General features: G+C 42.4%; 1 protein-coding gene across 2 annotated transcripts in view; it reads left to right on the plus strand.

The window, feature by feature from the left end:
* The window catches only part of PRMT9 (protein arginine methyltransferase 9), an 80,945-nt gene that overhangs the window by 850 nt on the left and 58,470 nt on the right, over positions 1 to 21,625 (plus strand). For both annotated transcript variants that reach the window (XM_030191663.1, XM_030191664.1), the window contains exons 2-3: positions 6,157 to 6,393; positions 18,067 to 18,215. In XM_030191663.1, coding sequence (XP_030047523.1) covers positions 6,208 to 6,393; positions 18,067 to 18,215 — 335 coding nt within the window. In that variant the 5' untranslated portion in view covers positions 6,157 to 6,207. The remainder of the gene's footprint in view (positions 1 to 6,156; positions 6,394 to 18,066; positions 18,216 to 21,625) is intronic.

Raw genomic sequence — 21,625 nt, forward strand, 5'->3', positions numbered from 1 at the left:
GTACTTCATTACTATCCATCTCTGCAGGTGCGTATGTCTTAATGGTGTAATAGCATGCATCACATAAGAGAGTAGTAGTAGGGTTGCAAACGGATTCCATGTGCATTACAATGATACAAAAACAGAAGAAACAAATCTTTGCAGGGGTATAGAAGGTAGAAAAAATAGCGAAGAGGACTCAAAAGACACTCCAGGTAAAAATGAAAAATTGAAAATTTATTGATTGATGAAAATGACACAGCCGTGTTTCGTTCCAAGGGGCCTGCATCAGGAGTCTATTTACAAAACAGCATATAAAAACAATAACAACATAAAACAAGAATATAGAACAAATATACATAAGAAACAAATACAATGTTGCATGTTGACACAGTAATAAGTATCAATCTTTGTTGAATATATTAAAAATAATTATAAATTAAAAAGTTGGCATAGTAATAAAAATAAATGAGAAAAACAATACACATACGGTTCCCTATAATTATAAAATAACTATTGTAAACATTTTAAAGAGGATGTTGCAAGAAGCAACATTTTTAATTTTTCATTTTTTCTTGGAGCGTCTTTTATTTGAGTCTTCTTCACTGTCTGCATTACAATGACATATGTGATGTGTCTAATAGGGTAGCATTAAAATCGGTCTCAACACAATGGGGGCATATAGTGAAGCAGGAAAATCAATAAAAAGTGTTCTGCTGAGGTCTTGTAGTGCATCTGCATATTCCTCCCAGATTCTCTTGGGTGACTCCCAGATCCACTTGGGGTTTCTGCTCTAGGTGCCATGCACCATTGGGCATGCAAAACATGTTATCTCTACAAGTTTTTATTTTCCTTTCTCCTATTCCTGTTGCAGGAATTACCACTATTGTTAGCAGAATCTGTGGTACTTCAGAAGTCAAACACCACACACCAGAATGAGAGAGAAATCTTCTTTATTTGCCAGCAAACAAAGTAGGACATCAGCACTAAGTCTCTTCTTCTCTTTCTCAGCTCTCTGTGTCTTGTGGCTTCTGTCTGTCCTCTTCAGCTCTCTTCTCTTCTTCTCAGCTCCTTCTTCTGACGTAAGCTGCTTCTGCTCCCAGTTATATACAGTTTTAAACCCCTCTAGCCCCCCTTACTTTCCAGATGGTAAGGAATAGATTGATTACCCTGTCTGAACCAATCATCTCTACACATATGTTCAAAATATCAGTTACATAAGTTCCAGACATTTCCTAAACTGACCTATGACCTGGGGCCTCTCACGCTAGACAATGTGGCACCTATCTCTTGGCATTTTATTATTATTCACATAATCCCAGTCATAGCTTAAACTGGGTTCATTTAGGGGCTAAGGGGCCAGTCTTGCTTAATGGCATACAGTCCTACATTTTGCTATAATCCATCAAGGAAGTAAGTTGACTTTTTCTGACCTCTTTCACCTATTAGCTTCCTTCACAGAACTCGCTAGGACTGTGGATAATTCAAACCAGACGATGACCTTTTCAACTGCAATCTTACTTGAAAGTCAGACACTGATGTAACACTGAATTGAAAAGATATTCTACATAGAATTATTAATTACACAGAATAAAACATATTCTAAAATAAGCAGAAATCAGAATTCCTTATAAGACAAATTCTAAATCTATCAAGAATATGTATATCTAACTATTTTCTTCTAACTAGCATTAAACTAATCCTTTAAATTGCCTGCAATATGCCTGGCTCATAATGGTATACAGATGTGGTAAACTAATACCTTTGAACTAACATTAACCCCAAAAAGGGACAGTGAAAGTTCCATTTCTCTCTGACCTTTCTAACCTGTAGCCTAGCAAAAGCTAGACATTCTAAATAATCTAAACCAGATGACATTCCTCCATCACTTGCAGAACTGAACCAAACTTTAATTTCTCTGCCCATGCTGCCTCATTCCCAATGGCTCCAGTACAATTTCTCTTCTTGATACTGACTTTTCCCAATCTCTTTTTCCATCTGAAACTACTGCATACATCTGAAACTACTACATTAGGACCACATTGCCCACCTTCTGCTTTCATTGCCTCATCATCTTTTTTATCTTCTTCCTTCTTTTCAGCTCTTAACTTTCAAGGTTTTCTTCCTTTCATTCAACCATCTCCATTCTGTATGAGTGCATCTCATTTTCATCATTGTTGTCATCATGCCTCTTCTACTCTTCTCCGTACTCTCTTGCTCCTTCTGCTCTGTGCTGGGATTTCAATCCCAATCCTGGTCAATTTGGACGTCTTTGTAGAATGTCCAAATTCGGAGGAGGGGAAAAGGTCATTTTACAAAAAAGATGGATGTCCATCTTTGTGTTCGAAAATACCTTGGAAGTCCTTGGATTTGGACGTCTTTGATTTTTAGCCATTTTCGAAACCAAAGACATCCAAGTCTAAAACGTCCAAATTCAAGCCATTTGGGCTTGGGAGGAGCCAGCATTTTTAGTACACTGGCTCTCCTGACATGCTAGGATAGCAGTCAACATCCTAGGGGGCACTGTAGTGGACTTCATAAACTGCTCCCAGGTACACAGCTCCCTTACCTTGTCTGTTGACCCCCCCCAAAACCCACTACCCCCAACTGTACACCACTACCATAGCCCTTATGGGTGAAGGGGGGCACCTATATGTGGGTACAGAGGGTTTCTGGTGGGTTTTGGAGGGCTTGCTGTTTCCGCCACAAATGTAATAGGTAAGGGTTGGGGGGCTTGGGTCCACCTGTCTGAAGTGCACTGCACCGACTACTAAAAGCTCCAGGGACTTGCATGCGTTGTCATGGACCTGAGTATGACATCTGAGGCTGGCAAGTAATATTTTTAATCATGTTTTTGAGGGTGGTAGGGGGGTTAGTGACCACTGAGGGAGTAACGGGAGGTCATCCCCGATTCCCTCCAGTGGTCATCTGGTCTTTTTGGGCACATTTTTTTGCCTCATTTGTAATAAAAACAGGTCCAGGTGAAAACGTCCAAGTTTTAGTCCTGGACGTCTTTGCTTTGTTCCATTATGGCTCAAAGACGTCCAAGTCTTAGGAACGCCCAAGTCCCGCCTTGACCACGCCTCCGATACGCCCTCTTGAGATTTGGACGACCTTGTGATGGACTTCTGACACGTCCAAAATCGGGTTTCGATTAAACTGATTTGGACGTCTCTGTGTGAAGGACATCCAAGTGCCGATTTATGTCACTTTTTGGACGTCCATCTCTTTAGAAAATGAGCCTGATAGTAACCTATGTAACTTTGTAAATCTACATGCTTTGAAAACAAGCCTCAATGTCTCCAATTTTATTTCTGTTCCTCTCCTTTCCCCTCCTTCTTTGCCTTTCTCATGTGTCCTGTGAAGCCCACTCTGTCTCCAACAAGCTTGCCTACATCCTCGACCTCTTTATCTCTCATTCTCTCCATCTGCTTGCACTAGCTGAGACTTGGTTTTGCTCTGAAAACTCTGCTTCATCTGCTGACGTGTGACGTAGAGATTATCTTTTCTCCCATACACCTTGCCGATTGGCCACGAAAGTGGTGTTGGGCTGCTACTTCCACCCTCTTGTTGTTTTCAACCTCTTCTTTCACCTCTGTGTTCGCTGCTTTTCTTCCTTCAAAGTCCACACCATCCTTCTATTCTCTCCTCTACCTCTCAGAGTAGCAATCATTCATCGACTCCCTGATAAATCCCTTTATTCCTTTCTCACTGACTTTGACTCCTGACTTTCCTTCTTTCTCTAACCCTCATTCTTTGGGATTTTAAAATTCATACTAATGACCCCTCTAACTCTTATGCCGCTCAGTTCTCGCTTTAACATTCTCTTTCAATCTTCAGCTGTGCTCCACTACCCCTGCTCACCAGAATAGCCACTGTCTTGATCTTGTCTTCTCCAACTGCTCATTCTCCAATTTCTACACCTTGGTTCTTCCCCGCTCTGATGATAACTTTCACACTTATCACTCCCCCCCCCCAGTATATCCAGTCTCCACCAATACATTTAGGAATCTTCAGGCTATTGACCCTTGTCCACCAGTGTTTCTTCTCTCTTCTCAGCCACTGTTATCCAAGTCTGTCTGTTCTCTCCTCTGCTCTGGATGCTCTCTCCTCTCATTCCCCGTTCTGTAAGGTGTGCGAAACCCCAGCTTTGGTTGACCTCTAGAATCCGCTACCTACATTCCTGTGCCCGATCTGCTGAACGCCTTTGGCTGAAATCCCTTGTCCATGCTGACTTCATACATTTCAAATTCTTGCTGACCTCCTTCCAGTCTGCTCTTTCACTTGCCAAACAAGACTACTACATCCATTTGACAAACTCTCTTGGCTCAAACCTTCAACGTCTCTTTAAGACACTCAAACTCTCTACTCAAAGTTCCTTCATTTCAACCCCTCCTTCACTTTCTCCACGGACTATGGATGAGTACTTCCATGACAAGGTTCACAAGATTAACTTGAGTTCTCAACCAGGTTGCCTTCCCCCAGTTCATTCTGTCAACCCTCCTTCAACCCCTGCCACTATGTGCGTAAAACTCCTAATTAATGACAATAATTGGTGGTTAGCAGCCAATTATTGGCATTGATTGGCTCATTAAGTTGCATGTGCAAATTGGCTATGCATGCTGATTTGTGCAAGTAACTTTAGTTGCCATATATAGAATCCAGGTTTTTTAAAATTGATTTTTCTCTCATTTTTGTTCCCCAATTGGTTTTTAGACCGATTTTAATGCTGCTCTTTGACCACATGGAGGAGTATTTTCAAAAAAGCATCTAAGTCCAAAAAAAAAGGGTCCTGCTCATAACATCAAAAAAAATGGACATCTCACAGGCATAATCAAACAAAAACATGTAGATTTTCCTGTTTGATTAATTTTTGCACTGAAAATGTCCAAAATGAATAGCCATTTTCCAAAGTAAAATGTCCAACTTTTGAATGACAAAAATCTAGGGACACAAATACGCCTGGCATAATTTTCAAAAATATGGCCACATAGACATCCCTGCAGAACAGAAGAGTAACCTAGTGATTAATGCAGTAGACTGTAAACCAAGGGACACAGGTTCAAACCTCACTAAAACATTTATTTTTTTTTTTGTAAGTGTGATCCCTCCAAGACCTGAAAAATACCCACTGTACTTGAATGCACACCACTTCAGTAGCCTTCAGGCTTGAAGGTGTCTTATATTTAGGTACAGTAGGTATTTTTCTGTTTTTGGAAGGCTCAAAATTAAAAAAAAAAAAAAGTTGAAGTGGGACTTGAACCTGGAAAGTCAACTGCATTAACCACTAGGCTACTCCTCTGATCTGCTTAGAGCTTTGTTCATTATGGCTATAATACCTGCAGCTGACAGAGAACCTGGGCTTCCTTTTCAGTTCCTCTTTCAGGGGAGAGGGAAGGGGATAGCAGCCGGGGGGAGGGGATTAAGGAGGAGTCATGCGTTAATCCCTCCAGTAGTCAACTGCTCAATTACAGCAACTTTATGTAACTTGGACGTGACTGAAACAGATCCAGATGTTCCTGTTTTTTTGTTTTTTTTTAAGACATGGACGTTTCTTCCCATTTAAAAATCCCTGTTGAACATCCAACTTTTGGGGCCTCCCTAGCTCAAAACATGCCCACAACATGCCCCCTTGCTATTTGAACAAATTGAAGTGTGAAATGTCCAAATTCTGACTTTCCAAAATCAGGATTTGGACATTTTTAACAGATGGATGTTTTAAAAGGCATTTTAAGACGTCCCACTACTTTGAAAATAAGCGCTACTGCATATGATGTCATTGGAACGCATGCACAATGTATGGAATGCATATGAATTCCCAGCGTTAAAAAAAAATGTTTTTCCAAAATTTTTCAACATTTAAAAAATTGCATTAATCCGCTTTATGTAAGTTATGAGCCAGTATTAACCTTTGATGCATACAGAAAATTGGCTGCAGCAGTAGTCTAGTCATTTGTGGGTCTGAATGTGAAGGCTGATAGAATACACAGATTCCATCTTGTAATGCCACAGATATAGTGATGGTTACATAGCCTTGTGTGAGTAAGATGCTCATTTGTGTTGAGTTCTTAGTATTGCTAACTATATATACTTTTTTGGTATGCATAGGAATATTCTGTAGTGCAACTGTTAATGTGATCTTTGCTTCTTTTTGTTGTTGCATCTTTTTTGGTGCAGTTTATACATTGCAGCTGATGCTTAATTGCACAATTAGGAGTTTGGTGCAGAATGTTCAACTCCGTAGATATGGAGCATCCTGCCCGGAAACGTAATCGGAAAACTGGCCGAAGCAAGTTGGTTTCCCAGTCCCTGCGAAGTGCCCAGCACTGTCTAGAGAATCAGGATTTTGGAACAGCTTATGCCCATTACCTGCTTGTCCTAAACCTCGCACCTGAGCTGAGAAATGACATTAAGGTGAGCACTTGTTTTAAAGAATGCCGTTTGTGGTACTGTTAACAAGACCTCTACAAGCAGCAGATTTTAGGGGTAGGAGAGCTTTTGACTTTATATTTTGAGATATAGTTAGCGAAAGGATGACGCATTGCAAACCCTCAAATCTTTGGACTAGAACCTTTTTCCTTGTTAGAAAAATTGGTCATTCCTCATTAACCAACCTGAGGGGTTGTTCCTCAAAGTGCCAGCTGATCACCTCCATTAATATATTCATAAGCATGCAATACAGATGTTTGATTTCAGACTTCAGTGTGCTTTTTAGTTGAAAACCGTATAGCAGAGCTATCTTGGAGACCCCCACATCCTATCGGGCTTTCAGAATATCCACCAAGATTATGCATGATATAAATCTGCATGCATTGGAGACCCAGACTATGCAGATTTCTCATACATATTCATTATGGAGATCCTAAAACCTCACTGGGTGCAAGGTTCTCAGGATAGGTTTAGGAAGCCCTGCACTATAGCCTAGTTATTCACTCCTTTTGTTTTTTAATGCAAGTCATAGTTTAAATTTAAGGGCTTTTTTGTCCATCTAGTTGGTCTTATTTTTGTTTTCAGTTGTACACTATTGAATTGGACCAACAATGGATCTTCATTATAGACATCCTGTGAACCAGCTCTGTACTAGCAAAGACAAACACTAAGGAGGGGGGAGGGGAGTTATCAAATTTGGCTACTGTTAAGATGTGCTGTTTTAGTGTTAACCCCAGTTAATAGTAACTAGGTCTCATTGCATAAAATGGGACCTGTGGTAAAATAGTATGTCTTAATGGTAGTCCACATTGATAACTCCCCCCACTAAATGATTACATCTTCTACTGACATGTATTGGCTTACCAATTTTATGTGTTGTAGTTATTGAAGATAGGAAACTTTCTCTTCATTTATTTCTTTATAAATGTATTTTTAAAAAGGTGGAAATAAACCTCAGAACAGGTCTGTGTAGCATGAATTGCTTTGAGTTTCTTTTAAATCACTGGTCTAGAAAAACAACCTCCTTTTTAAAAAATAAGTTTTACAAAGAAAGGGAATGGGATTTGATGTACCGCCTTTATTGAACCTGGTTTCTCTGTTTTTTCTCAGGCTTGTACACTACCCATTAGGCTACTCCTCAACTGAAACAAAATACGGAGAAACAATATTTTCACAAGCCTTAAAAGGGTCATGCTGCTTCTCTAAAATATATTTTGTTCTTTCATACTGTTGCTGTGTTTCACTGCCATTGTTTTGATATACTTACAGAACTGGAATGGAAACTACCAGAATCCTTCCTATGGTCCAATATTTCAGACTGGGAGGGGAAATGTTTATCATCCAGCTATAGAAAGGGAGGCAGAACAATCACCAATAATACAAAGCAAAACAAAATTTCTGCCAAACCTGCACTGGGCCAGTGTTTTATGTGATTCAGTTAAAATTTTTCCAATTTATGGGATTTGAATGTCGAGGACTTTCTCCCCAGTTTTGTTTAAAGCTCACAGTTGGAGATCTCAACTGTTGTGCATTGACTGAGCCAACGGTGCAGGTTTGGCAGAAATTATGTTTTGCTTTGTATTATGGGGGAATGTTAACCCATTACTCGACTGAATTAATTTATTCACTTAAAAAGAAGGGGAATGAGCTTACTGATTCCTTAGTTCTGAACAGGGATTGGATCCTTCCTTGGAAGTTATATGCATTAATGAAATGTAAGTAGTTGTGTTCACTCCTGTCCCCTGGAGCCCTAATTTTAAAATGTCCTGCAGTTTCAAGTGCTTGTACACAAAACTACCAGACTGAAATGAAAACATATACAAGCCTTACACCAGTATTTCAGGTTGTGGGAATTTGCAAACCCAGACACAAATGTGGGTTGTGCATATAGGGGTAGATTCAGTAAATGGCGCTGGGATAATGCGTGCCAAGCATGAATTCTATAAAGGCAGTTCTGCACGGAACTGTTTTTATAGAATACTAACTTAAATCATTTTCACACCTAACTTTAGGTGTGAGCATGTATACCTGCCAGAGTCTGATGTAAATGCTAGTGCCTAACTACTGTCAGCTAGGTGCAGAAATGGAAGTATTCTATAATTCTGTGCCTAAATCCTGGGAATGCCCATTTCCATCCCTTGGCCATGCCCCCTTTTCGAGTTCCACATGAGAGAAGTTAAGCACTCTGTTTACAGAATAGGGTCATAAGTTGGTTATGTGCACAGCTGCTAATTAGTGCCAATGTCGGTTCTTATCTCCAATTAGTGCCAATTTAGAGCCAATTAGCTAATTAGGAAAAGGACAATAAATAAGACCAAGAATACTGTAATGCCTCTGTATTGCTCCATGGTGCAACCTCACCTTGAGTAGCGTTCAGTTCTGGTCACCATATCTCAAAAAAGATATAGTGGAATTTGAAAAAGGTTCAAAGAAGAGCGAACAAAATGATAAAGAGAATGGAATTCCTCCCATATGAGGAAAGGCTAAAGAGGTTAGGGCTCTTCAGTTTGGAAAAGAGACGACTGATGGGAAGTATGATTTAGGTCTGTGAAACCCTGAGTGGTGTAGAACGAGTAGAAGTGAATCGATTATTCCTCTTTCAAAAAGTGCAAAGACTAGGGGACATTCAATGAAGTTACTTGGAAATACTTTTAAAACAAATAGGAGGAAATATTTTTTTCATTCAACGAATAGTTAAACTCTGAAACTCTTTGCTGGAGGATGTAGTAACAACATTTAGTGTATCTGGGTTTAAAAAAGGTTTGGACAAGTTTCTGGAGGAAAAGTCCATAGTCTGCTATTGAGATAGACATGGGGGAAGCCACTGCTTGCCCTGGCATTGGTAATATGGAATGTTGTACTATTTGGGTTTCTGACAGGTACTTGTGACCTGGATTGGCCACTGTTGGAAACAGGATACTGGGCTAGAAGGACCATTGGTGTAACGCATTCTTAGTTGTTAATTATGTTACTTGTGTAAGTGACCCTATTCTTTAACAGGGCGAGCATTTATGTGCCCAACTTTAAGTGCCATTTCTAGAATTTAAGGGGTAATGGTTAAAGTATTGTCAGTTTAAAGGAATTGTTGCCTTCTGGGCCATGTACAAACATACAAACACAATATAAAGAAAGCAAAAGCGGAATACTACAACACATACACAAATCCAGAACAGACTAATACAAAAAAAAATATTCAAACTCATGAGCAACCTACAGAAAACACAGGAAATACTGGTGTCAACTGAAACACCACCACTACTGCGAACGAATTAGCTCAATACTTCAAACAAAAACAAGAAGCCCCCTCCCTGCCCGTCTTCAAGTCTTTGCTTAAAGCCCACCTCTTCAATGCTGCGTTCGGCACCTAACCCTTACCGTTCAGTGAATCCAGACTGCCCCAATTTGACTGCCCCTATCGGACCGACCGTTCACTTGTCTATTAGATTGTAAGCTCTTTGAGCAGGGACTGTCTCTCTTTGTTAAATTGTACAGCGCTGCGTAACCCTAGTAGCGCTCTAGAAATGTTAAGTAGTAGTAGTAGTATATGATTTTCCAAACAAGTAGCTGAAAAAATAAGAGCAAAAGAGGCTTTGTTCAAGAAATACAAAAGAACGCAATGAGAGGATCACGGAAAAGAGATATACAAAAAAAATATTCAAACTCATGAGCAACCTACAGAAAACACAGGAAATACTGGTGTCAACTGAAACACCACCACTACTGCGAACGAATTAGCTCAATACTTCAAACAAAAACAAGAAGCCCCCTCCCTGCCCGTCTTCAAGTCTTTGCTTAAAGCCCACCTCTTCAATGCTGCGTTCGGCACCTAACCCTTACCGTTCAGTGAATCCAGACTGCCCCAATTTGACTGCCCCTATCGGACCGACCGTTCACTTGTCTATTAGATTGTAAGCTCTTTGAGCAGGGACTGTCTCTCTTTGTTAAATTGTACAGCGCTGCGTAACCCTAGTAGCGCTCTAGAAATGTTAAGTAGTAGTAGTAGTATATGATTTTCCAAACAAGTAGCTGAAAAAATAAGAGCAAAAGAGGCTTTGTTCAAGAAATACAAAAGAACGCAATGAGAGGATCACGGAAAAGATTACTGGATTAAACTCAAAGAAGCGAAGAGGGAAATACGGCGAGGGAAAGCTGAAGAAAAAATGGCTAAAGATGTAGAGAGAGATGATGACCTTTTTCAGATATATTAGAGAAAAGATAGGAATGGAATTGCAAGACTGAAAGGTGATGAGGATAAAGCGAATGTGCTAAACAATTACTTCACTTCGGTGTTCATGGAGGAAAATCCTGGAGAAGGACTGGTTGGCTGCCGAGGGAATATCTGGGAATGGAGTGGATACTGTGCCATTTACAGAAGAAAGAGTTTATAAGCAGGTTCAGAATCTGAAGATGGACAAAGCTATGGGGCTGGTTGGGATGCATCCCAGGATACTGAGGGAGCTCAGAGAGGTCATATGGGACCTCTTAAAGATTTATTTAATAGATAGATCTTTAGAGACTGGAGAGGTTCTGCGAGATTGGCGATGTGTGGATGTGGTCCCTCTTCACAAAAGTGGAGACAGGGAAGAAGTGGGAAACTACAGACTGGTATGTCTCACGTTGGTAGTAGGAAAAATAATGGAGTCACTGCTGAAAGAAAAGAGAGTTAACTTTCTAGAAGCCAGTGGGTTACAGGACCCGAGGCAGCATGGCTATACCGAAGGAAAATCCTGCCAAACGAATCTTATTGACTTCTTTGACTAGGTAACCAAAGAACTGGATGAAGTGCACTAGGTGTAATCTACTGGATTTCAGCAAAGCCTTTGATACGGTCCCCCCACACAAGACTCGTGAATAAGCTGAAAGGGCTGAACTAAGGACTGAAAGTGGTGAACTGGATAGGAAACTGGTTGACCGACAAGTGGCAGAGGGTGGTGGTAAATGGAATCCGCTCAGAGGAAAGGAAGGTGAGCAGTGTAGTTCCTCAGGGGTCGGTGCTGGGGCCGATTCTATTTAATATATTTGTGGGAGATATTGCTGAAGGGTTGGAAGGAAAGGTTTGCCTTTTTGCAGATGACACAAAGTTAGCCAATAGAGTGGATACCCTGGAGGGAGTAGAAACAATGAGAAGGAATCTCCAAACGTTAGAAGAATGGTTGAGGGTCTGGCAGTTAAGATTTAATGGCAAGAATTGCAGAGTGATGCACTTGGGGTGCAGAAACCCAAAAAGATACCGAATAGGAGGGGACAGATTAGTAAGCTCAACTCGGGAGAGAGACCTTGGGGTGTTGGTGTCCAAGGATCTGAAGGTGAAGAAACAATGTGACAAGGTGACGGCCATGCCTAGAAAGATGCTAGACTTTATAAAGAGGGGTATAACCAACAGAAGAAAGGAGATGCCCCTCTACAAGTTGTTGGTGAGGCCCCACTTGGAGTATAGTGTTCAGTTTTGGAGTCTGTATCTTGCTAAAGATATAAAAAGACTGGAAAGTGCAAAGGAAGGCTACAAAAATGATATGGGATTTGCGTTGCAAATTGTACGAGGAGAGACTTGCCGACCTGAACATGTATACCTTGGAGGAAAGGAGAAACGGGGGTGACATGATACAGACGTTCAAATATTTGAAAGATATTAATCAGCAAACAAACCTTTTCTGGAGATGGGAAGGTGGTAGGACATGAATTGAGGTTGAAGGGGGGCAGAGTCAGAAGTAATGTCAGGAAGTATTTTTTCACGGAAAGGGTGGTGGATACATGGAATGCCCTCCTGCGTGAGGTGGTGGAGATGAAAATGGTAATGGAATTCAAAAATACATAGGATAAACACAAAGGAATCCTGTTTAGAAGGAATGGATCCACGGAATCTTAGTGGAGATTTGGTGGCAACACTGGTAATTGCGAAGCAAACCCAGTGCTGAGCAGACTTCTACGGTCTATGCCCTGATTGTTACTGAATAGATATGGATGGGCTGGAGTGTAAATTTTAAGGGGCTTCGACGTTAGCTTCAGAACTTTTAGTACAAGAACAGTATTGGGTAGACTTCTATGGTCTGTGCCCTGAGAATACCAAGGACAAATCAAACTCGGGTATACATATAAAGTATTGCATACCAAGTAAAATGATCTTGTTGGGCAGACTGGATGGACTGTACAGGTCTTTATCTGCCGTCATTTACTATGTTACTATTTAAAAAATAGCAAAGACCAGGTCTATCCTCGCGATACCACAAACATCCATCACTGACTTCCTACATGACTGTGAAACCAACACCCATACCATGGCAGACAGAATCTGGTCTGCATTCGAACCACCCAAAATGAGCACTATAAAGGCACTACTGACAAAATACTCATATGTAAAATATCTGTTAGACAAATGCCCCAACCATATGATAAAATCTACCAGCTTGGTTCATCGAATGCATCACCAAACATATTACATACATGTTAGCAGAAGGACAATTCCCAAAAGATAAAGGTGAAATCATTCTCGCGCCAATCCTCAAGAACACAAACAAGATCAGCGATCTCACAAATTACAGACCAGTGGCCTCAATACCTCTATTGACCAAAACAGTAGAGGGATTGGTAATACAACTAATGGAATACCTAACAAAATTTTCAATCCTACGTAAATTCCAATCAGGTTTCAGACCACAGCACAGCACTGAAACGGTCCTAACTACTCTGCTAATGAAGTTCATAAGCAGAGGTCAGAATATACTATTAATGCAATTCGACATGTCAAGTGCATTCGATCTAGTAGATCACAAAGCACTGATGACCCTGCTCGATTATATAGGAGTCACCGATACAGTAGCTGCATGGTTCAACGGCTTCCTAAAAACCAGATCCTACATTTTAAAGATGTCCAACCTGCTATCAACATCCTGGATCTCTGAATGTGGGGTACCACAGGGGTCTCCAATATCACCGATACTATTCAACATAGTTATGGCTCCACTCGGAAAAAAACTGGAGTTCGTGGGTTTTAACCCTTTCATTTACGCAGATGATGTCACCATTTACATACCTTTCAACAACAGTATCACAAATAAATGGACAAAGTCAAAACAGGTCTGGACCTTAGAGAAAACTGGGCAGAAACTCTCAAATTCAAATTAAACAAACAAACCCAAGTTCCTGGTACTGACAATCCTGCATAACCCCCCAGCCCACCAAAATTTCACACTCAACCACCAAACATACTAAATTGAAACACAGCTAAAAATACTGGGAATCATTCTTGACAAACACCTAACAGTCAACGAAATGCTTCAGAACACTTTGGAAATTGAGAAGGATCAGAGACTATTTTCCTAAACAGTTATTTTGGATAATAGTACAATTGATGATACTCTCACAACTGGATTATTGCAATGCGGTATACGTTGGCTGCAAGGAAAGCGCACTGAAATTTCTGCAAACCATCCAAAACACTGTGGCAAGGCTAATTTTCAAGAAGTCAAAATAAAAGAGCTACCCCACTACTTGAAACACTACACTGGCTGCCAATCAAGGAAAGACTGATCTTCAAAGCATGCACCATCATCTACAAAATGTTATTTGGTTTGTCTCCTGAATACGTGTTACTTTATTATTATTATTTGTTACATTTGTATCCCACATTTTCCCACCTTTTGCAGGCTCAATGTGGCTTACATATAACCGTTAACGGCGTTAACCGATTACAGTCTGAACAAATACATGGTATGAATGAATACAAAGTGATATTGTAGTAGAATGAGGTACATGTAAGGTATGGTAGGTGCATTGAGGGGAAGTTAGAGAGGGAAGGGGGAAGAAAGAGTCAGATAATGTCCGTTATGGTCTTTGGTTACATTGTGTCGCATGTGACCAGGTGTTTTTATGTTGGGTCGGTGGGGTATGCTCTTCTGAACAGGATTGTCTTTAGTGCTTTCTGAAAATTTAGGTGGTTGAGCGTAATTTTTACTGCTTTTGGTAATGTGTTGCATAGTTGTGTTCTTAGGTAGGAAAAGCTGGTTGCATAGGTAGATTTGTATTTGAGTCTTTTGCTGCTTGGGTAGTGGAGGTTTAGGTATGATCGTGCAGATTTTGTGGTGTTTCGGGTTGGCAGGTTGATGAGGTCTGTTATGTATCCCGGTGCCTCGCCGTAAATAATTTTATGAACAGTCATGCAGATTTTGAATGTGGTACGTTCTTTGATTGGTAGCTAGTGCAATTTTTCTCTGAGTGGTTTGGCGCTGTCAAAATGTGTTTTCCAAATATAAGCTTGGCTGCGGTGTTTTGGGCAGTCTGAAGGTTTTTTTTAAAATTTGATCCTTGCATCCCGCATAGATTCCATTACAGTAATCTGCGTGGCTTAGTACCATGGACTGTACCAGGTTACGAAATATTTCCCTCGGGAAGAATGGTTTTATGTGTTTGAGTTTCCACACTGAGAAAAACATTTTCTTTATGGTGGATTTCGCTTGGGTCTCTAGTGATAGATTATGGTCAATTGTTACTCTGAGAATTTTCAGGCTGTCTGAGACAGGGAGTGTGTATCCTGGGGTGATTATGTTTGTGGGTTTGTATGTATTGTATTGGGATGAGATGTTGAGACAGTGTGTTTTTTCTGTACTGAGTTTTAATTGGAATGCATTTGCCCATGAGTTCATGATTTTTAAGCTTAGCTTGATTTCGTTGGTGAGCCAGATCATGTTTGTATGGGATGTATTATGTAACATCATCAGCGTAGATGAATGGGTTAAGGCCTTGGATGGATAGGGTCTTGGCTAGTGGAGTCATCATGAGGTTGAAAAGGATCAGTGATAGTGGTGATCCTTGCGGTACTCCGCAGCCTGGTTTCCACGGTGACGATATGTTTGTTATTGATTTCACTTGATATGTGTTAGACTTGGTAGAACTATCCCCAAGAAATGCAAGTCCAGAAACCAGAACCTACCTACTCCACCTACAGAAATATAACTTACAAATCTATCTACATGGCTGGGTTTAACTATCTGTGTTCCAAATGGTGGAACTCAATACCAAAGATCACAAGAAGCATCACAAACTATTTGCAATTTAGAAAAGAACTGAAAACAACAACAACAACAACCATTTCTAAATACATCTTTAAAAAATTCTACAGTAAATAACCTGGCTATCAATTTCCATTTCGATTACTATCATTATAAGTTCCAACCAAAATGAAAACTGTAATTGTAAACCATAACTACAAGTCTCAACCGAACTGTAAAATGTAAACCAATACTGTAACTGTTAACCAGAATGTAATCTGTACGCCAGTTTGAACAGAAAGTTGTTTTTGGATAACGGTGGGATACAAGAATGCATAAATAAATGTATATGGTTAGAGCTGTGACCCTCAGAAGAAGCTGATGCAAATTTTGGTAGCAGAGGTAATACCTATCAGATCTCTCTCGTGCATAGTCATTACACAAAAACCACTTTTATAAATACTACAAGCTTTTTATTAACAAAACAAATCTCAATTAAAATTATCATATTACAAATGTTGATGTGCTCTCTATTGTTACCGCTGTTAAGAAACAACTTAAAGCCCAATTAAACATCAAGTCTCTGAACCTAGTAAACCAACTTCTGAGAGTCATATTTTCTGCTTTACCAATGGGGTCTTGTTATTCGCCAATAAATAAGATGCTGTTCCTATGATGGTAATCCGCTTGTTGTTGATATCATACCTTTAACAAGTCTATTCGTCTATACACGGTATTCCCATTGACACATACAATGCCTTGTGTCTCGTTGGCCAGCAAAACTGGCCCAGTCATTCAAGAAATTCAAAGAAGCAGCAATCAATTCCTTGTAAGCTTTAATCTGTAAACACAGTGTGCATCCAAGCTCTACACAGTGACGTGTTTTGCCAAACGGCGTATTCAGGAGCCAAAACTAAGATTAAAAAATAATGATCAGCTATAGTCATTCTAATAAATTGCTAAAATCAACTTTCACCCTAAATGCCAAAAAAAAAATGTTTGTTAAAAAATAACCATATTCCTACCTGATATACAGTTCACAAAACTTTGGACCACTGCGTGATGGAACAAATCAGCCGACTGGAGCTTATTCTGTCTGTTGGATCTCTAGGCTACCCCCAGATGTGATGTGTATTTATATTGACGTAATCTTCACAGCTGCGACCAGTCTACTCCCTATTCAATCTCATTGGTTCTACTGTTTTTCATGTATAAATTTATTTTTTGTTCCCTATATAATAACTGATGGGCATCATTCCCCCTCCTCTCTTCTTGATATCAGTTGCAACAGTACTATAAAACGTAAATCCATGGGCTTATGGTTTTGTTGGAGCTAATGTGACAGAAGAGGAGCCTCTTTACGACTCAAATGAAGATTTCTCAAACATTGAGCTAGTCTGTGTTTGATCGGTTGAACAGTATGACCTAATATACCATTTCCTGCATGGACAAACAATACCATATATTACCAGTTTTGAATTGCATATTCATTAGGGATATCCTTAGTTTGGTCAGTAGTGTGCATCATTGTGAATGATGAAGGTCTGATCTGCAGACTTTTCGTAAATTGGCATAATGTAAACAAAGGAAGCTTTAAATAGCAGAGAAGTATTCGGTCACTGAGAAACTGCATGGGTAGACTCCAATGTAATTTTATGCTGGATGCACATCTTCACTACTACTACTAATCATTTCTATAGCGCTACCAGTCGTACGCAGCACAGTTGAACATGAAGAAAAGACAGTCCATGCTCAAGAGAGTTTACAATCTAAATCAGGACAGACAGGACAAATAAGGGACAAAGGTAGGACCGACGTAAGCAGTGCTGTACATATTATATGCAAGTTCTTTCTCTGTCCCTAGAGGGGTCACAATCTAAGTTTTTGTATCTGGGGCAATGGAGGGTTAAGTGAGTTGCCCAAGGCCACAAGGAGCTGCAGTGAGAATTGAACCCAGGTTGCCAGGATCAAACCCCACTGCATTAACCATTAGGCTACTCCTTCACATGCCCTGCATAAAAGAACATCGCAATGCTAATAGCTGCTCATCTCCCCCCCCCCCAAAAAAAAAAAAAAAAAAAAAAAGCCACCTAGAACATCCCCTTGGTTTCCTTTGACCAAAAACTTGCCCCCCCCCCCCCACACACACACACACACACCAACAGCTTGACAAAGGGAGAGGGAATGGTGCTGTCAGCTCAGCTTCCTTGCATTTCTGGACTACCAGAAGGGTACAGTAGTCCCCTGAATGTCTGTCCTATTCCTAGCCCAACTCAGTATGTGCAACAACAAAAGGGTCACAGACAGATGAACGGAGAGCACCACATCATAAGGCTCTTTTTGTGTGTGTGTGTGTGTGTGTGTGTGTGTGTGTGTGTGTGTGTGTGTGTGTGTGTGTGTGTGTGTGTGTGTGTGTGTGTGTGTGTGTGTGTGTGTGTGTGTGTGTGTGTGTGTGTGTGTGTGTGTGTGCGTGTGTGTGTGTGTGTGTGCGTGTGCGCCTGTTGGACTTTTGATGTTAGTAGGACTGAGTGTGCTATGGACCAGGATACTGGTAGCTGAGCACCATCTAGTGGTGGAGGCTGAGCATACTGTATCTTTATCAGAGCAATCACAGCACTGACATGTTTGTCATCGCTAATCCAGTCTTTATTTCAATGCATTTGTGTGTGCCCAGGAAACTTTTCAGTTTACCCTTTTCAAGTGGGCAGAAGAACTGGCAGCTCTTAGTCGGACTCGAGATGTATTGGACTGTTATGAGCAGGCCCTGGAACTGTTTCCCACCGCTGAAGTGATCTGTAACAGCATGGGGGAGCACCTTTTCAGGTCAGTATTCTGTGCCAGATTTTATTTGGGGCTAAGAACAGGGGTATACCCAGCAGCCCATTTTTTAGGGGGCTCCTGAGGTGGACTTGAGGGGCCACTCATTCTTCTCTGCTTTCTCCACCCCCCCCCCCCCCCACTTCCTGTTAAAAATGTTACTTTTGCTGGTGGGGCAGCCTGAGCTCTGCAGTCCGAACTTCCCTGGTGAAAGGAAGTTGGCGCTGTGCTTTCCAACTGCTGATGCCGGCGCGCCTCCAGCATTCAGTTTGCGCGCATGAACTGAGCATGTGCAAGAAGTGCCACCATCAGCTGCTGGAAAGCATGCTGTCGACTTCCTCATACTGGAGGAGGTTTGAGCTGTGAAGCTCTTCAGCTGGTGGTTCTTGGGCATCCCTGCCAGCCATTCAGGGTACAGCAGTTTGGAGGGGGGGAGGGGTGGGCCCAGGTCCCTCAGCCCCCAAGGACTCCCCGTGGCTACACCACTAGCTAAGAGATTTGCTTGGTAGAAAATTCCTCTGTTGAGCTGAATAGAGTTTAGTTTATTATTCTTGATATACCGCCTTTCAACATATGTCAGTAAAATGATGTACTTTTGCTAAAACATTGATAAATGAAAATTCCTCAGCGACCCTCCAGACCGGTCAAGACGCTTGGGTTATGCACGCCTACCAGCAGAGGGAGACTGAGAACACAAAAACTGAACCAAGCATAAGCCAGCAGCCAACCCCCAAGCAGCCAGTAAATCTCAGTCTCCAGTAGAGGGTAGACGTGCAGCCTGAGCAGTCAGTCTGGTCTGGTAGGATTAGAGATTCTGATTTTAGTACCCTGTACTTAGAATTTGTGCTTCGGGGAAGCGGGTCCGGTGGGGCTCCCTGTTCCCCTAGGGGTTTGCACCCGTGTCCGGGTTTTGCCCCTGCTGTACCTTGTGTGAAGGTAGCCTGGTGCCTCGGCTCCTGTGCTACAGGAACCTTGAGAGCCTTAGCCCTTGTCAGTATATAGCAACTGGGCTGTTTGCTGTGTGTGTGGAGAAAAAAAAAAAAAAAAGAAAAGAGAAACAGGAGTAAAAGGAGGAAAGCAAGCAGCAGACAGTGCTGTTCTGCATCAGAACATTTTGTTGTTTCTCATTTTGGGGGCTGGCAAGGGTTTTAGTGTGGTTTTGAGGAAGGGAGTAGAGCTGGGGCGATTTTGGCGGTTTGTGTGTGTACCGCTTTAAGTTTTAGCGATGTCGGCGGGAAAGGCGGCTCGTTGCCGTTCCTGCGCGCGTCGGGGGATTGAAACGCCCGGAGCTCCGTGCAAGTTTTGCGGTGAGCCTAAGCATTCTCTCTCTTCCCCTCCGGTTTTGTCTGCTGAGGTTTCGGGCGGCAGTAAGGGCCTCCCGGGGTCTGACTCAGGTTCTGGTGCGGTGGCGGCGGTCCCGATTTTGGCGGAAACCGCCGCCATCTTGGATTCGGCTCCTCTGGCGATCCCGGCCCAGCAGGTGGTGGAGGGCCTGGGACAGAATGTTGGGTGCTCTCCAGGGCCTTCGGGGGCTATGGGATTTCCACCGGAGTTTGTCTGGTCTATGTTTCAGGCCTGGCAGGCAGGTGCTTCTCAGCCGGATGTACAGAAGGGGCAGCTCCTTTGGGGGTCAAGCGCCCACGGCTAGACTATGTGGAGGACCCTGATTTTTTTGTCTTTCCCTCCCTCGGAAGATGAGGGTAGTGGATTGGGTGATGAGTTCCCTTTAGACATTGATCCTGAAGAGGAGGGGTCCTTCCCAGGGGAGGATTCCTCGGTGGTAAGGATTTTTCCTAGGGATGAGCTTCCGGAGCTCATTGATCAAGTGATGTCTACGCTTAGGTTTGAGGCTCCTGAGCCGGTTGTAGCGGAGGTTAAGCAGATAGACCCTTTGGTTAAGGGCATTCGTAAGGCTTCTCGTTCTTTCCCTATGAATCAGGATCTGAGGGATATGATCTTACAGGAGTGGTCCTCTCCAGATTCAGCCTGTCGGGTGGTTAAAGCGATGGTGAGACTTTATCCTATTCCCCAAGAGGATAGGGATTCTTCCTCAGCGACCCTCCAGACCGGTCAAGACGCGTGGGTTATGTCCTCCTACCAGCAGAGGGAGACTGAGAAAACACTAAGCTTTTGAAGCCTGTATATATAACCTGTGCAGAACCTCCACTAGCCAGTATTTTCTCAGTCTCAGCAGAGGTAGCAGTTGACAGCCTGTGCAGTCTCCAATAATCTGGTGAGGTAGTTTGTCATTGGGTCGTAGGATTTTTTCCTTCCAAACTTTATTCTGTTGCAGTACCCTGTACGTGTGTGTGTAAAAAAAAAAAAAAAAGTGCTTTGGGGCCCTGGGTCTGGTGGGGCCCAGTTTTTCCCCCTGGGGTGTTACACCTATGTTTGGGTCCCTCCCCCTGTGCTGCTCTCTATTTCTGTTTGCTTGGCAGCTTTGTGCCTCGGCTGCTTTCTCAGTATTGTAGCCTTGAGTGCCTTACAATTTCCAGATGCCAGAGTTAGAGTACGATGCCTTTAAGGTCAGTTATTCTATTTCATTTTGCTTGCCAGCTTTGTGCCTCGGCTGCTTTCTCAGTATTGTAGCCTTGAGTGCCTTACAATTTCCAGATGCCAGAATTAGAGTACTGTGCCTTTAAGGTCAGTTATTCTATTTCGTTTTGCTTGGCAGCTTTGTGCCTCGGCTGCTTTCTCAGTATTGTAGCCTTGAGTGCCTTACAATTTCCAGCTGCCAGAGTTGGAGTACTGTGCCTTTAAGGGCATTTCTTTATTTTCAGCGGACCGAACGGGGGTTTTGATTCCTTGCTGGAACGAGAGAGCAGCACTTTCTTCAGTGCTTTTGCAGTGTGAGTGAGTTTTTGGTTTGGCGCGTTTGCGGAACAGCTTTTCCCTTCCCTCGTGGTTTATGGCGGCCCAGCTCCTCCGATGTCGCGCGTGCTCGTGGCGAGGGGTAGAGGCGCCGGGCGCTCAGTGTAGCTTTGCGGTGCACCTATAAAGGTGGCTGCGGCACCCCCCGACTTGACCGCGGAGGGATCGATGGTGTCGGGAGTCTCCGGGTCAGCGGGAGCATAGGCAGGGCCGCTGTCAGCGGGAACAGTTTCGGCGGGAACAGCCGCCATCTTGAGTCTGACGCGGCCCGTGGAGCCAGCTGGTTTTGGGCCTGCGGCCTCCGTTTTTGGCACAAAAGGGCCTAATGACGGTCCAGGAATGGTGGGCTTTCCTCCAGATTTTGTCTGGACGCGGTATCAGGCCTGGAGATCGGGACCCCCCCCCCCCCCCAATTGGAAGAGGGGGCTATTTCCGTCTTGGCTGAGAGACCACGGTTAGAGTGGTCAGAGGACAGGCAATGTTTTTCTCCTGTAGCTGCAGAAGCTGCGCTTAGTGATCTGGGGGAGTCAGATGGAATTGACGGC

Source organism: Microcaecilia unicolor, chromosome 2, assembly GCF_901765095.1.
Source record: "Microcaecilia unicolor chromosome 2, aMicUni1.1, whole genome shotgun sequence".
Taxonomy (NCBI): domain Eukaryota; kingdom Metazoa; phylum Chordata; class Amphibia; order Gymnophiona; family Siphonopidae; genus Microcaecilia; species Microcaecilia unicolor.